At 44.8% G+C, this 17,197-nt stretch overlaps 1 protein-coding gene and 1 long non-coding RNA gene across 9 annotated transcripts in view; one reads left to right on the top strand and one right to left on the bottom strand.

Moving 5' to 3' along the window:
- The window catches only part of GAB1 (GRB2 associated binding protein 1), a 102,886-nt gene extending 91,929 nt beyond the window's left edge, over positions 1 to 10,957 (bottom strand). Inside the window, exon 1 of one of the 7 annotated variants that reach the window (XM_069779922.1) lies at positions 9,999 to 10,957. In XM_069779922.1, the coding sequence (XP_069636023.1) occupies positions 9,999 to 10,070 (72 nt within the window). In that variant the 5' untranslated portion in view covers positions 10,071 to 10,957. The remainder of the gene's footprint in view (positions 1 to 9,998) is intronic. The other 6 variants (XM_069779956.1, XM_069779950.1, XM_069779913.1 and 3 more) reach the window with 6 other exon arrangements.
- Positions 10,958 to 12,228: 1,271 nt separating this feature from the next.
- LOC138684824 (uncharacterized) lies at positions 12,229 to 16,203 on the top strand. Of its 2 annotated transcripts, none has more exons than XR_011324129.1 (3): positions 12,229 to 12,485; positions 13,542 to 13,812; positions 14,456 to 16,203. It is a non-coding gene; the product is annotated as an uncharacterized lncRNA (long non-coding RNA). The 2 variants fall into 2 exon arrangements; XR_011324127.1 differs by having other exon boundaries at positions 14,743 to 16,201.
- Positions 16,204 to 17,197: the final 994 nt, after the last annotated feature.

Genomic DNA, 17,197 nt, shown 5'->3' with positions numbered 1-17,197 from the left:
AGGTCATAACTAAGAGCATGACATGACCTCAGCTTTGAGCTTTAAGGGCGTTATTTCACACTGAGTAACAAGTCATTAGACTGAAATTTATCCACACAGCATGATGCAAATAATTTCAGCAATAATTGTGTAGAAACAGTAAATGGGAATGCATTAGAACATGCAAGATTCAGGAAGATACACTTATTGTTATACCTTATACCTACTCTTGCACTTCTTAAAGTTATCTCCCTTAGCAACAGGAAAGTATTTTGTAAACAAAAAGTTTATCTAATGCCACCATGAGAACATCACCCAGTATAACATGTAATTGAAAGAAAGAAACATTCCTTTAATGAAAAGCACCACAAGAGATCATAGAATTATGTAACAAGTGATATATTCAAAAGGGGTTTTGTCAGTTCGTGGCTTAAAGCTCAAATAAAGAGTTCATATAGATAACTCAGATAACTTTATGAAGTTCATATAGATCACTACTTTCTAGGAAAGTAGAATTGCCAGACGGGATCATGCCCGTAGCCTACCTCTGACACTTCCAGCATGTCAGCAGAACTAAGAAGAGACTGGATCGCATAGATGAACCAAAGGAACTGGTTACAACACAACATTTTAGAAGTCTCCTCTTATCACACCACAGACCTCCAAGCACTCACACTTACAGCTGGGGGATTCTCTCCAAGCCCCCTAGAATATTCTGCATTCCCGACATGGACACCACGCGGCAGAGCACTCCACTGGCCTCATCTGTCCTGGGAAATGCCAGCCTCTTCTGTTTCAAACTGCACTCCATACCCTACCCCCCTGCCTTTTTTTTTTTTTTTTTTTTACTTAAACTATACAAGGACAAATTGTCAATTCACCTCAAGTCCATGCATTACCTTGACATCCTCTCTCTTAGTTGTTTCTTGATAAAAAGAACACAATACCAATCCTTACAATAACCACTAGGAGCATCAGATAAATTATCCCCACCATCTCTTTCCTAATATGCTCCTTACTTTTCAGCGTTTGCTGGGAAGGGGCAGACTTGCTGTCGGTATTTTACTGTATTTTTAAGGATCACAAATATTTCTATTCTTTTTTTAAAAATCATAAACGTTTGCTAGATTCTGTATATGGACTTTGGAGTTCATCAGGATCAACGATTGCTCACATGCTCTACACAGATTGGCTTCAAAAAGCAGTCCTTCCAAAGTACCAATCCTCCCCTGCACCACCCCAAAACCAGGCGCAGCTTCTCTACTACATCTGATCCTGCTTAAGAATCTATATGGAAACACAAACATCAGAAAACTGTAAAAGAAACATGCATTAAGCGTGAATGGGAACGTTTGCCTAGCACATTACGTGACACTGTGCAGTTATTCTTCATACAAAGGGAAAATGACAAACTGACACATTTTCAGAATTGCTTCCTTTTTATAAACAGGTATCATTCCACTTTGAAACTTAAAATCCATTTTTCATCTGCTATCGTGTCTGTATTTACCCTTTTAATAACTCTCCCAAATGGACTGTAATTCTTGTGTGCTGATTGCATCAAAGGTCTATTTGAAGGCAGGGGTATTAACTGTGTTTGGATAGCTTCCTGTATTCTTATTCCGTACCCCAAATCTAATCCTGTGAACTCCTACTGTCAGCAATAAACACCTACAGAAGGTTTATTTTGTTTTTAAATCCCAAGCCCCAGACAACATAGAAAAATAAACCAAAGTCTCTCTATTTTTCTGTTGTTTTTCTTTTTTTTCCTTTTCTTTTGAGGCAGAAACACTGAAGAGCCTGGCAGTAGCTGTAACCCCAGAGAGAGGAACATGCTGGCCTGCACCACTGAAACCCATCGCATTCCTCCTGGGGTGGAGACGGGCTTACCCCGGAGGAAGGCAGGCAGCAAATCTGCCATCACCCTGCCCCAAGGCTGGCTGTGCTGGAAAGTGGGTGGGGAAGCAGATTTAGTTTGTGACAGCCACTATCTCCACTGCCACAGAAGGGTTTATCTGGCTTTGTTTTCACTTCTAAACCAGCAGGACAACCCACACGTGACCAGCTAGCTGGCTGGAAAACTCTCGTGTGGGAATCGGGCAAAGAGAGAAGGTTGCTTTTCTCCTGCTAGGCAAGGTCATCCCAATACCCTGCCGCCATCCCCAGCCACCAGGTACAGCCACAGGTCTTACCTACCTGCATGCAGCCCCACATCAGGATTCCTGAGCTGAGCCAGCCAGCGTGTGGCAGAAGACAAAAATTACCTCCTTTTTAAAAGCAGAGAAGGCAAAGCTTTCTTCTGGCTTCCTAGAAATTCTCAGAGAAAAGAACAAGCACAGCTCCTGAAAAAGCATCATTTTTTTAAATCGCTCCGCCAGTAAATTACTGTAAGAAATAAGGACAAGCAAAACTTTTTCATTTCATTCAGTTCTTTATGCGGGGCCTCAACTCAGCTGTCCAGAAGTGACAAGCTGGTATACTAACTTGGCACAGTCTCCTAGCAGGAGTATCACCTCTTTTAGATGGTATGTTTTTACACAGAACTATTTGTATTATTATGTATAATAATACAAAAGCCATATGGACATAACTGCCTGACTTTTTTTAATTACATGTTGTTATACCACCAGTTCCAAGAGACACTAATATCATGCTGTCATTTACCCCAAATAACTGCCATTTACCTGAAAAAAAAAAAAAAAAAAAAGGAAGAAAAATGTGTCACCATAACCTCAGGGAGTTTAATCCTAAAATTGTAATTTTGGTGCATAAAATGCAATGAAAAACATTCCTTCTCCCCAATTAAAAAAAAAAAAGATGGTTAGAGATTTCAACAGTTAATTCATTCTCTTCCATCTGACAGAATGTTACCTTATAAACATTTCCCTACTGGATACTGCTAAGGAGACAGTCAGATACTACGTAACATAAGATTAATTCTTACAACTAAAAGCCTTGTGGCATGTTCCAAAGAGCCTCAAATGTTAATCATGAGAAACAAGACTTTTGTCAACAGCTGGAAGCAAGACCAAACACAAACACAAAAAACTGACTATGTAACCTTTTATTGGAAGACAGTTTGGTTTTTTTTTTTAAAAAATAAAAAGCTCAAAAATACAACTAGCATATTGCACTGAGCAATATTTACAAAGCTAACACTATTTGTACAACTATGAACACTTTTCCTAAAGTAAACAAGCCAGAGAATTAATAAAAGAGGAACCGCAACAGCCTAATCAAGAATTGATAAAGGGGGAATTGAGAATAAACAAAACTTTATTTTCAGTCTGGAGATGGCAGAATTCCCCCTCACTCATCCCCACCCCCCCAAAAAAAGAAAGAAAAATGTAGTACTGCCTTAGAAATACTTGTTTGTACATATGAGGAGCTGAATTCACACTAGAGTCCCTAAAACAGCAGCAAATTACATTGGACTAATAATATTCACCTGTACACAACACACACCTGCCTTGACAAGATTATCCCTTTCTGTCTGATCTTTCTGCCTGCCTTGCTCAAGTAATTTGCATGACATAAGGTCTGTCCCTCCTAGTGAAATACTGCAATTAAATTGCAACAGTTGAAATTGCTTCTATTGGCAATAAAATGATTAGTCATTGAAGCATGTAAAATTTTAAGGTCATTCTGAAAAAGTCTCAAGAAGCCTGTCACTGCAACACTACAAAAGCAGTTGGGATGAAAAAAATAAGGAGGCATATCTTTGCTTTACATTTATTCGCTCTACATTGAAACAAAACTTGCATCTCATCAGTTTTACTCCCCTTCTTAAGAAAATATTTCACCCTATATAGTTTGGTGACATCTACTTTTTGACTAGAAAAAAGCAACAGCAAGACTAAAGTATGAGATACCCAAGCCAGAGCAATCCACAAGACCCAAAATTATTCTCTCCCTTAAAATTACTACATTTTTAATCACTGATGTTCCTTTCACTTTTGCCAAGACTTTTGTCAAAGCCATGAGCTGAATTTAATGGGAAATAAATGTGTTCTAAATGTCCCTAAGAGATTACACTTGATTCTAATCATGTGATTCAAAAGTCATGTCAAAAAGAAAAAAAGAAATCCATGCCTCAGAAGTGTCCAAAGCATCATTCCAAGATTTTTAAAATTTAAAGAGAGAGAAAAGGATGCTGGAAACAGTTTTATGTCTCTCACTTTCCTCTTTTTGAATAAGGGACTGTTGAATACCAGAAAAGATGAATGAAAATGCAAGGATTATCTCTCATCTGAAAGAGTGACCTGGTCAACCAAAGGCCTCCAGAATTGATGCTCATTTTGACAGTCAAAGCCTATACTTTTTTTTTTTTTTAGCTAAACTATCCAATAAAAACATTCTTTTCCCAATATATCCAATTCATATTTCACACAGCTGCTTTCAGCTTACAAGTGACTTAAGAGGCATCCAAAACAAAGTCATCTGTGTGTAATTGGAAGTTAACTTCATGGTACTTCATTATTTCCTCTGGCTGGTACGTATGTTGCTTATACTGAATGTTCAATGCTGCAAGGCTTTGTGCATACATGGAAAAGCAGCCACTATGCAGCATCAAGAAAGTGGGAGGCATTCATTCGTTTTTCTCCCTGTTAGTTCTTCACTGAATTGTAATCCCCTGCAATTAGCTACACCAAATCTTATTAACACACCTACCAAAAGACAGAAGCATAGTAAAAGGGTATCCGTAAGCTGCTATACATCCAACTGAGAACATCACAAAAAGTCAGAATTTGACTACTTCCCTCATCTCTCAGCTATTATGGTCCCAAATTAAGGGTTACTATTTAACAGCTGTTAAAAAAAAGTTCGCATCAACAAACACCTTTTGAATATCTGGCTTATTTCATATGTCCAGTAGTTCACCTGCACTTCAAGAGGAATGGGGCAATTTCTGTTACTTGAGTCTCCGACTTTCCTATCTACACCAAGAAAAAAGTGTTCCAAGCAGTTCAGGTACTTTCTGACCATCCAAGCTCAGAAACACTTAAATTAACTGTGTACATCAGTGTGGTACACTACATGAAAATTAGAATAACTGGCACAAGATATGTGTCTTACTGAGTACATGTATATTAGACTTCTTAATCTGGTTTACATACTGTCACCTGCTCTTACCCTCTGAAGCCATCCACTGGTAGTCAATTCAGAGCATACACCATAGGTCAAGCACTAACAGTGCTGTAGCGCTGGCAGCAAAGTCAACACCAGCTGCTAATGTCCTGTCAAAGATGATAAATACTCGTACCACGAGTTCCGTGCTCCTCAAGCAAGACTTACACCCAAACAGCAAGCTTAAGAGGTAGGTATACACCCAAAGTCATACCCAAGATTGTTTCAGCATCTTCAGTCGGCACACAAAACCATGCAACTTCCTTCTATAATCAACAAAAACATTATGTTTAGTCACGCTTTTGAATTCATGGTTTAGGGTTTACTAACCCATGTTTAAAAATATCAAAAGTCAAAATACTGGTTCCTAAACAGTGCATAGCAGAAGGGAAGGGAGAGACTTCCTTCCAGAAGGAAAGGTTTCTGCGCGAACACCAATTCCTGCAAGGTCTTCAGCAACTCCTGAAGGAGCACAAGCACAATCAAGTTCAGAATATTTAGATGTCACATAATGTTACTTGATTACACTCATCTGTCTTGAGTTAACTTGACCCAGCTCTACAGGGACAGCACTGAATGATGTCAAACAAGCTCATCTTGTTTGGGTTTTTTTTCTGTAAACCAACTGGCTTCTCAAATTTGCTCACTATGCTGATGCAAGATCACAAAAAAAGCTTTAACACAAAGAGGTGTCTTCCAGAAAAAGGGCTTTTGTCAGGCACTGCAGCTTTTACCAGATTACAACTATTCTGCTGAATAAAACATTTCTTAACACCATTACATATCTTAGCACATTTAAGTATTACTCAAGACAGAAACAGCACCTACGTGATTAGTGCCAAAGAGCAACTGCCAAACAAAGCCACAGTAAAATATTCCACTTCTATTACTTTTGTACTTACACCATCTGAGCCTATAGTTCAAACATCGAATAACTAGTTTAATAGCCTGGCACTTTTTTAGTCACTGTCTGCAACTGAGAACATTAGAATAAGTAAGAGGATGCTATATGTAGCCTTGTCTGAATTATATCAGGGCCCCTTATGTCCTGGGAAGATCGAGCCCATTTCTCATTTTTCAACTCTCTGTTTTTAAATAATTAAATGCACAATCAACAGGAATAGTCAAATAACCCAGGATTTTTAGTAATAATTACATCAAAATGAAGGTTTCCCAATTTACTTTCAAAATCATCTTATGAACTCTCCTAAGTACAGGGAAGCCCATCAGATACAGAAAAATCTGAACCAACTTACCCAAAAAAAGTGTTTTCTCCTTTCGCAATATAGCTTATGAGAGATGCTTTTGGTGAAGTTTTACCTTTTATCAAATAAAATTTACTCTACTCTAAGTGGGACAAGTTAGAATACTGACTCAGTAGAACCAGTTCCATAAACCAACCGTCAGTGCTATAATCCCGATTTAAAGCACATCCAGTTGTCATACTGAGCCCTAGCCACCCTGCAGACGAAAGCATAGCTGTTCTAGGAGAGAATTTAGAAGAGTTATTCTCATTCCCTCAAGCTTTTCTCCCTTGCTTTACCAAGGACAGCTGTGTTTAAATATCTGGTGGTTTCTTAGCATAATGGCAGTAAAAAATCCTCTATGCTGCTACCACAAAGAATCAGCTATTTTAACTGGCACGTGCACAGCAGAACTGCAACGTAGCAGAAAACCACGAAGCCAAGGTTTACTATTGCTTTTTAAAAGGACAGATGGGGAGAAAGGGGCTTTTCAATTACATCTTTAAAAATAAGGGGACCAGAGCAGAAAAAGTACAGTAGGTTAAGGTGAGGGCATAAATGTTTGCAAAGTTGAAGGCAACAGAACAAGTGAGGAAAAAACAATACAGAGGGTAGCAGAAGCTGTGAAATTTAGCAGTCTTGCATCCCTATGCACAAACAAGTTCTTTCACGTACTCGTGCAACCACAGCCTAGGCTGTGGAGACCCGTGCAGGATTTAGCCCCAGCTTCCTTCCCCTTCTCCTCTACTAAATTCACATCCTCATCTTGGACCCGCAGCTGACACCAAAAGTTGCTTCTATTTTCCCCAGAGATCTGCTGCTGGAAACAACCAGTTTATTCCAGCAAACAAACTGTTCTGAATACCAGCTCCAGGGAACCAACAACAGGTGCCAACAGTTATCAGAAAGTTACTTCCATACCAAAAATGCATGAACAAGACATGAAAATAGGACTCCTTTTAAAGGGGGAAAAAGACATTCATGGCATTAAGCCATATATTCAAGGAAATCCGATTTTTCCACCTGCAGGACAGGGTTGGTTGGGTTTTTTTTCTTTTTTTAGCCTCAAAATGATTGTAAGCCAGCTTTAATACCATGTCCAACTGTTTCAAACTAAAAATTGAAGACCCTGTGAAACATATGTCTATGTACTAGCTTCAAAGTGCTCCTTTTCACCCTTCCTAAGAACCGAAACCATATTTAACTGCAATTTCAGACTTTTTATCTCCCTTCCCAGATGGTAACCTGGGTTTGCCCCAACACTTGCATGCAAAAACTAATAGAGCGTGAAGTTACAATTTTCCATATATACATATATGTGAAAAGTATGCGTTGCAGAAAGGCAGTTTCCTACAGAAATCACTTTCCCATCTTTTCATCTGGTGCAGCCTCTTGAAATATCACCAGTATAAAATACGGCTTTAAAAAACACAGCTCTTCTGTGCCTTCGCCTAAGCATAGAATTACAGAGAGCACAAGCCAACACTTCAATCAGTACACTCAGTTAAAGTTCATCATCTTAAGTACGTCGACTTTTTGTTTGCTTGAAGATGGCGATCGTGATGTCAAGGTCACTTTTAGGTCTTTGAAGTGAGTGTGAACCTTTAGCCTACAACTGATCAGGCACTACAGACAAGCAGGAGGAATTTTACTTTAAGCCCCCCTTTAAAGGGTACCTTTCTTTTATACAAGCAGAAAACAGTCTAAAACAACGTGCAAGATTTAAACTTACGACCTTACGGCCTACAGTGCATGCAGATGCCAAACCGACTCATGCTCATAGAAACTTGCTGTAGTATCACTCCGATACTCTGCCTCCTCAAAAAGCAGATGCCCCTTTCAAGTCAAAAATTAGGGAATTACTTCTTTAGGACAGGGAACCACTTGACCAACGCTGCAGTCAGGGTTTTCCTCTCAAAGGTTCTGATGTTATTCCAGTATGGAAGTGGAGCTATAAATACACTGAAAGGGCAGCTACGTGGAAAAAAGCTAGCATATTTAGGGACTGATTTATGGTATCGATTTAGGAGGGCAAACTCTTGCTTACAACTCTTGTCCATTAACAGACAGCGTAACTGTACACGATTTAGAGTTTGAGCGGGAAATTTATTCAAACTTTGAAAACATTAATACCACTCTTAATTCTTACACTTTGGTAAAGCGGCATCCTGTGAATATACACATAGAGGATCGGCCAAAAATACAGCCCGTGTCCAATTTGGCAGGGAAGCACAGCTCTGCCATGACCCATCAGGACGTTCTCTTTGCAAGCCTGATCCCGCGTCCTTCAGACAAACAGAATTTTTGCCACTGGGAACCAGAGAATGGGCTAAACCAAAGATAATTTTCTTAATTTAAGAAGAGTGTCATTTCACCGATTTCCTGGCATTTAAAAAAATCATCCATAACACCAACAGCTTGAGAAGTGGTTGTTAATCGCTAACAGATGAAAATAACGTGGTCACATTAAGACCCACATTCACAGATTCTCAAACCAATCTGAAGGTTTAGCTGCTTCAAAAAAAAAAACAAACAACCGAACAAAACCACCCCACTGGTAACTGCAAAGGCCATTTCTACTTAAATACCACCTAACTGGCTAAAGGACGATTAAAAAAAAAAAAGGCCCAACATTTTGTACCAATTACACAGATGCCGTGAAGCGACCCGGGTGCCAATGGGAAAGGGCTCGGCCGAGATGACTCCTGGCATCACCCATTCCTCCTACGTGACTTGACAGCGTCTCGGCCAGCACCGAGGAGCCCCAGCGCCCAGCAGAGCAGCACGGCTGCTGCCCTGTCACGAAATCTGCCCTCTCAGCAAACGCGCTCCATTTTCCTGCGAACTCGGGTGTCAGCTCCCGCTACAGCCCCTGCTAACGTTATTTACTTCTGAGCAACAGCGGGATGAACTTTTAAGTAAGGAAAAGGCACTTTTCTTGCAACTCCCTCCTCCACACACACACACACACACCCCCCGCTTCTCCCCGATGCGGAGGGCTCCAAATCCCAAGGGCAAACCCCCCCCCGGCCCCTGCGGGGAGGGCTCCCGGGGCATCCCCGGCTCCCCGCCGTCTCCGGGCCAACAGCTCCGGCTGCAATCCCGCCAGGAGCGACTTTCGGCCGGCCGCGCCGAGCCGAGTTACGGGGCACCCGCCGCCCTCCCCTTCCATCAGGCACCAGCACGGCAAGTGTTTACGTTTAAAAATACATATATACCGAGCCCGGATCCAAAGGGAAGACGAAAAAACTCCGCCCCCCTTCCCTCTCCCGACTCCCTCGGAAAGGCGATAAAAGCGGGGCAGAAACATCTGACCGCTCGGTGCCCCCCCCTCCTTTTTTTTTGGGGGGGGGGGGGAACGGACAAAAAGAAAAGAAAAGAGGAAAAAAAATTTAAAAAAAAAAAAAATTAAAAAGTGGGTCGGGAAGCCCCGCGGGACGTACCGGGCAGCAGTCCCGGCCGAAACGGGGAGGCGGCCGGGAGGGCGGCTCGTCCGCGCCGCCGGGCCCGGCCGGGAGGGACCGCGCGGGGAGGCCGAGCCGGGCCGGGCCGGGCCGGGCCGGAGCGGGAGGCGAGCGGCGAGCCCCGGCGGGGGAGAAGGGGGAAAGGGAGGGGGAGCGCGGAGCGCGAATGGAAGAGGGCACTCACGTAGCGTTTCAACTTCTTCTCCGGTGGGGACTTTCGGAGCCAGCCCGAGCAGACCACCTCCCCGCCGCTCATGGCTGGGCCGCCTGCCCGCCGGGGCAGTCCTTCTCCTCCTCCGGCAGCAGCGGCGCCCGGGCCGGGCCGAGGGAACCCCGAGACGCGGCGGCAGCACCGCGCCCGCTCCGGCCTCCCGGGGCTGCGGGGCGAGGGAAGGGGAGGGACGGGGGGGAGCGGTGTGTGTGTGTCTGTCTCTCACGCACAACAACCAGCCGGAGCGGAGCGGCGAGCGGGGCTGAGGCGGGAGGTTCCCCCCTTCCTCCTCCCTCCTCCTCCTCGCCGCCGCCGAGTCACACGAACATCGGGAGAAGACGACAGGGGCGGCCGCCGCCCCGCCGCAACTTCGGCTCCGGCGTCCCAGGGCAGGATCCAGCCGCCGCCCCGCGTCGCTGGCACCGCCTCCCCCCGCGCCGCCGGGACCCTCCCGCCGGGGAAGGGCCGCGGGGGGCTTCCCTCCCCTCCTCTCCTCCCCTCCCCTCGCTTCGCCTCGCCTCGCCCCGCCGCCGGGCCGAGCTCAGCGCCGCCGGCCGCCGCGGCTCCCCGAGCCTCCCTCCTTCTTCCCCTTCCTCCTCCCCCTGCGCCGGGAGGAGGGGATCGGCCAAGCGCTCCTGCCTCCTTCGCCTTCACTCTCCGGCGGGGGGGGGAGCGGCTGGGTCTAGCCCCGGGGCTGGGGCTGGGGCCGGGTCCTCTCCCTCCCGGCGAGCGTGGGAGGGGTTTACCCTGGTATTCACGGCGTCGTGTCCCCTCCACCCCCCCACTCCCCGTCCTCCTCAGCCCACTTTTCTCCACAGCGCCGGGCCGAGGGACGACGGCGGCACCTCCCCGCTCCGCCCGCCCCCGCCCTCAGCGCCGCCCCGAGCGGAGGAGCCACGGCACGGCACGGCGGCGGCTCCCCCCGAAACTCCTCCGGAGCCTTTTCAAACAACAAGGGCCGGGAAGGGAGAGGAGGGGAGGAGGGGACGGCGGCCTCCCTCCCAGAGGGATCCTGGGAGCTGTAGGCGGCGGGGACTGCGGCGGCGCGGGGAGGGGACGGGCCCGCCGTTTGCCCGGCGGAAGAGAAAAAAGGGGGTGAGGGACGGACCCCCACCCGCCGCCGCTCCGAACCCACCCGGCGGCGGGGAGGGGGAGTGGGTCGGTTTCTCTTCGGTTCCGACGAACGGGGCTGCGAAGCGGGTGGCGATTTTGAATAAACAGGTATCAAAGAATCGCGGCTGAAATGGTGGTTCTTTGAAACCCCACCGCAAAATCGTTCCTTAGTGATTGGGGGGAGGGGGGGGGACACAAAAAAATCACTGTAAAAACTGCGTTGGAGACAACTCGGCAAAAGTTAACTCTTACTCTTAGCGAGTCTGAAACTGCCTTAGCAAAAAAAAAAAAAAAAAAAAAACCACAAAACCCCAAAACGTTAAAAAAGTTGGGGGGTGAGCGCAGAAAGGCGAAACGCCAGCTGCCGTCCTGCCCGGAGCCAGTCCCCGGACGGGGGGGGGGGCAATAGCTCTTCCCTGGTAAGAAGCTGCAATGGGGGGGCCGGGCCTGTGACAGCCGGGATGGATTCATTAGGGTGGAAGCGTCGGAAGGATTTTAAATCGCCCCTGAAACGAGCAGCGCCCACCCGCTGCAGCCTCCCCCCCTCCGACCCCCTCCGCTCCACAGCACCGTTCCCTACCGAAAAGCCACTGAAAAAAAAAACAACACCCAAACCACCATTAAAAAATAATAACCAAGTTTCGCCTGCTCGTGCCTGCTTATTGATCTGCGGCGTTTGGTGATACTATTATTGTTTTTAAGTGGCGTGTCGGTGGGCTAGGAGGCTAGTCCTAGCTGCGCTTCCCTGGAAAAGAGCCGCAGCCCCCGGAACCGGGGCGGTAGCGGGGCGGCCCCCGAGCGGGCCCCGCCGGCGGCGGCGGCACCTCTCGGGAGCGAGGCGGTCGCCGCCTCCGCTCCTGCTGCCGGGAGGCGGTGGGGATCGCCCTCGGCCGGCACACCGCCGCTGGCACCCGGGGGTGGAGGCAGCGCCCGTGCCTTTTCTCACCCCACTCCCCCTTTCCCTCCTGGCTGAGGGCCGGGCGGTGAGCCCGTCGGGGTAGGGCTTTCTGGTGTGTCTGCGCACAGATAAATACCCCCAAAGTAAACAAAAATAAAGGGGATTGATAGGCAGGGCAAGCCTTAACACTATTCAATCAAAAGGGAAAGACTAAACTCATTCAACATCTCCGCTGTTGGTGCTCTGTCTCTTCCACTTTGCCAGAAAAGATCTCCAAATAAATACATACATATATATATATTTATTTTTTTCACAGATTACTTAACTGCAGGCTTCTGGGATGGGACTGGTGTGGTGGTGGTTAGTACCGGTGCTCTTCCACTGCAGAGAAATAGTCCCCCTAGTGTGCCGTTGTTGAAGGGAGCACTGCGATGCTGCGATTCCTCAAGGTATATTGCATTTAAAAAGTTACAAAGCAGCGGTCGTAGCGTTCCAACAGGGGCATTTGCAGAAACAACAGGAAAAATAAAGGTGAAAGCCTAGAGGCATTAAAATCAGTGCATCAATTTCACCATAAATTTTTCACAATAATTATGACAGGTAAAGCACTATTAAGCACTAAAAGAAAGATCATCAACGAAGAAGATAATTTGCCAGAAACATTTGAAACCAGAAAAACAGTGAATGTTGGCCTTTATCAATATTAAAAGTGTGCAAATCCTAGCATCCAAGCCATCCTCACGTACATTTCCGCACATCACCATTTCAGCTGCCTCAGTGGGGCTATTGGAAGGAGTAAAAAAGTGATTTGATGCGTGCGATGAAGCACGCATGAACTTGAACATGTAAGCATGAACTTGAACATGAAATTGTACTGCTGGGTTTAGATTTCAAGCTGGGTTTCAGTATAGCTCTTTGGTTTAAACCACTAATGCTGCTGTTTAAGAATCTCAGCATCTGAGATTATCCAAGTGTCAGATAAGACCACAAAATTTTCTAGTTTCCTTTAGAAACCTGGAGGCAATTTAGTATCATCAGCGCAAGAACATGTAGAATCAGTGTAAACTTACTAAAAATGCCATTGGCATTAGGGTGTTTTAGCATGATCCAATGGTTCATTTGAATTCCACTTATTAACCCATGTCTTGAGGGCTAATCAAAGAAAGCCAGAGCCTTTTGGCTTAAGCAGACTCTACGGAGGCACCAACCAACCAAGTTATCTGGTCCAAAGACACAAAATTGTCCCTGAGGTCAAATTTCAAAACATTACATTTGTATTTTAAAACACGCTGAAACCAGTGTTAGCCTGGAGTCCAGCATTAGTTTTTATATATTTGTCATACATTAGTTTGTCAATCCATTTTCTTGAAAACAGCTATCCAGAGACAAATTTGGGGGGGGGGGGTTGGTTCATCCCTGCCATCTAACGATAAATCATAGGTTAGGGAAAAGGAGTTAATGTCAAGAATAGTGATAAATAACAAGTAATAAAAACTGCCTTTTAGACCGTACCTTGTTGTTGAGCCTAATCACAAGCGCCAACACAGGACATAAAAATGATTCATTGGATTGTTGAATTGAAGAAAATATAACACAGCAAAGAAAGGTTTCCAAATGACTAGTTAAGGTGTTGTCTGATGGACTGCTCCCTGTCTAGTCATGGAGGTGGATTTCCTTTTCTGCTCTCAACGTTTGAGTCGCCCATTCACAGTTCCACCGCCGTTTTCACTCATCGTCTCGGGAGAGGGCTGCACGTAGCCGTACCTCTCTTCCCAAGTAAGTGAACAGCTAGCAAAACCAAGACTATTGATACCGTGGATGTCTGTGCATAACCAGCAATGCTCTGCAGTTCATAATTTAGATACCCTGTATTAGGGTAAACCAAAGCAATTAAGAACACTAAGGAAATGCATAAAGAGCACGATATTTAGGCCTGACTCTTTAACGTCTGCATATTTACAGCTGTAAAACTGTCTATGAGAGAGGTTAGTGGGCACAACTGAAATAATTAGGCCAGACAGTTTCTCCAGGTAGTAAAATCCTTACACTCAGCTAAATAAGGCTAGGGCATAATTTCCCGCAATTAGGATAAAAGTCACAAAGACCTCCGTCAAGAATGAATGTTTCAGCTAGCTGCCTGCTACAGTTTTGTTCTGAAAGTTTAAACAACATTAAGCGTTCTCCATTTCGAAATTCTCCTGCACCATGGCTTGTGCTTGGAAGTACCGACTACCCCCCGGGGTAGTCACTGTTTGCGGGACTGCTGTAACCCTATGTCAGGACACGACCACCCTCTCCCCTCGCTTTGTCCCCGCAGGTTATTTCTGTACAGGAATGCTGTTACTCAGGAAGCCCAGAGGATAAAGGTTCTTTGAGCTCAATTAATTGCACTACGGAGGTCTTTTGTGTTTCTGTACAGGGCCAATCCTGGAGGAAAAAGGATTTTCTTTGCCTTGCCAGTGTATCAGCGATGGCCTAAAAAGCTGCAGAGCTCTCATTGTGCCCACTAGGATCAATCTCGCGCTTTTGCTTTGCAAACAGCCAGTGCTCGTGAGGAATTGCCACCTTATTTTTCAAACAAGGTTCCCTTGCTTTAGACCCTCTTTTTGTTGGGTTTTTTTTCACTAGCAGCGAGAAATCAACGGCCCTCAGCCGTTTTGCAGCCGGTTGGGTTACTGAGGGCTTTTTTCCCCCATTTTTAAAAAGGAGCTTGCAATCGGCAGCTGCCGGCGGCCAAGAAGATGATGTGCCCAGCAGAGCAGCTAGAGAAGGGAGCTCAGAAGGGATCCATCCTCACTGCCTACAGCACCGAAACCACTTCAGACCCAGCTACCGCACTGTTGCACGTGTTGCCGTTTTAGGAATCCCGCATAGCCATTGCCATTCAAAACAGTACCCGTTCTGTGATCGCATACCGCGACCAACCAGGCAGTACACAAAACGCTGAATAAAATGCACTTCGCCCGGCAAGGTGACACCATGCCCTGCTGTGTGACGACTACAAGCACGATCACGGTGTTTGTGCCACCTTCCAACTCGCTGCGCTGGAGTTTGGGCTCCTCCGGCAGTGGTTTCGGCTCAGTTACCACCTCCCCTTCCACGAGCACGTGCAAGACACCTTGGTTCCTCCATTGACTTTGTCTTCTTCTGCGAGTGTGTTCCAAAGTGTTTTAAATGGGTTCTCCAAAATTTTGGAGTGGACTATTTATGTATCTCGCCAGATAAAGGAGGTCATGTGGAAATCCATTTGCCTCCAGTTTGCCTGCCAAGCCGCCTTGACAAAGGAAACAGGAGCTGATAGGAGAGGAGATTAAATTCAAATGGGTTTGTTTTTAAAAATATAAAAGACGCTAATTTCTTATGCAAATAGCTTAGAAATTCTGGACTCACATAATGAGACAGGGCTCACTACAGCTCCCAACTTTTTATTATACTTACAGTTTGAAAACCTATGCATTCCCTTGTACTTTCACATTGCAGTCACAGTCAGCTGTGGCTCCTGATAGTGATCCCTAAACTCTTCTATGTCCTTTGCTTACATTTGAAATTAAACGTTGTGCTTCATTATGACACAAGAGACTTAACACTCTAATAAAAAACCTAATAAAAATTAATTTAACAAAAAATTTTGCATGTCAAACTATATCCCAAACCATCTTTAAGTATTTATGCAGCAATGAATCAGTGCAAAGAAGACAGATTCTTTTAAGCTTGAAAAAGCTGCATTTAGACATTTGTTTTAATCTCAGATATTTCCCTTTTGATTTCAAAATTATTCCCAGGTAAATCTAATCTACAGAGTTATTTTGGTCAGTTTGTGGATGATGTTATCTACTGTTTCTTTCAGATTGTAGTTATTTAGATTATTTGGCAAAGAGATTGAGGAAAGTAGTACAAACCAGGCATAATTAAATGAGATGACTGTATGTCCACACACTTTAGGGTTGTTTACTGGCTGTTAAGCTACCTCTTGCCTCTTTTCCATTATTCCTTTTAATATTGATGTAGGCAAATAAAGGCAAGGGTATACTGCAGAACTCGTACAAAAAAGGACCAGTTTTCAGTTCTGCCTTGGTGTAATACATTGAGAGTTCCTTTGTGATTTTTGTAGAAAACTCTCTGTCCCACTTCTGGAGTGGAAATTCACTGGTAAATGTTTGTTCTCTGTTTTTTTGCCAGGGGATCAGTTGACTACCTTACTTAATGCAAGGGAATTTCCCTTTTCTTTCTAGACTAGGCAAGGAAGAAGGAGCAGGCTGGCTGGTTGGCCAGCCATGCAGAAACTTCCTCAGGTCTCTGCTGTTCAAAAATTAATCAGCAAGATTTTCCCTCCATAGGGACAATAACTTTGCACCTATCCTCATGTACTGAAAATGCGTGGACTTCTTCTATCATAGGAAGCATTTTACAAGTTCAGCACAATGGAAACTTAACAGTTCAGACATGTTTGGTTTGGTCTTGTCATAGAAATAAGAATTACTGTCGAGACGACCATGTTTTCAGGAGAAAAACTAACACGTTGGTCATATAAGAGACCAAGACTCCAATGCTATGCATAGTCAAGAAAGCATCACCCAAGCTGTTTGTCCTTAAAAAACACAAGGTGGAAGATGTCTTGAACACCTCCCAAAAGATAAATTTATTGCAGTGTAGAATACCAGTGAGCAAGTAAAGGCTAAGAGGCAGCAAATATGAGGACAATGCAGGCTGGTGGTTTCTGTTACAGCATAAAAAAGCAAGCTCCAGTCAGAGAATATTTTGGTTAGAGAGTCTTTTCACACAACAATTTCAATAATTCAGCTTACAATGCAAGTATAATAAGAAGTTATGTCAACTAGCTATTCCGCTTTTTCTTACCCACCTTTGTTCTAATCTCCATGCTTAAGTCCTTGCAACTGGTATTTTGAAAACAAAGTAGGGAAATCAAAAGATTACCTAGAAGTATCTGGAGAAAGAAGGAAACATGTCTGAATGCCAGGCAGGGTTAAGACGTGTTTAGCTGAAGCTCCTGTCTCCCCCTAACAGATTAATCCAAGAACTATGCTGCGGTGCTCCCAAATTTAAATTATTAAAATAATTTAAACCAAAAATTAAAGTCACCAGATGTCTTGGAATATTTTTGATACCCAGCGAACATACAGTCAAAACCAGGGAAACTAGG

This window comes from Haliaeetus albicilla, chromosome 1 (assembly GCF_947461875.1).
Source record: "Haliaeetus albicilla chromosome 1, bHalAlb1.1, whole genome shotgun sequence".
Lineage (NCBI taxonomy): Eukaryota > Metazoa > Chordata > Aves > Accipitriformes > Accipitridae > Haliaeetus > Haliaeetus albicilla.
The sequence above is the reverse complement of the archived record's forward strand: the minus strand, read 5'-3'. Positions and strand labels throughout refer to the sequence as shown.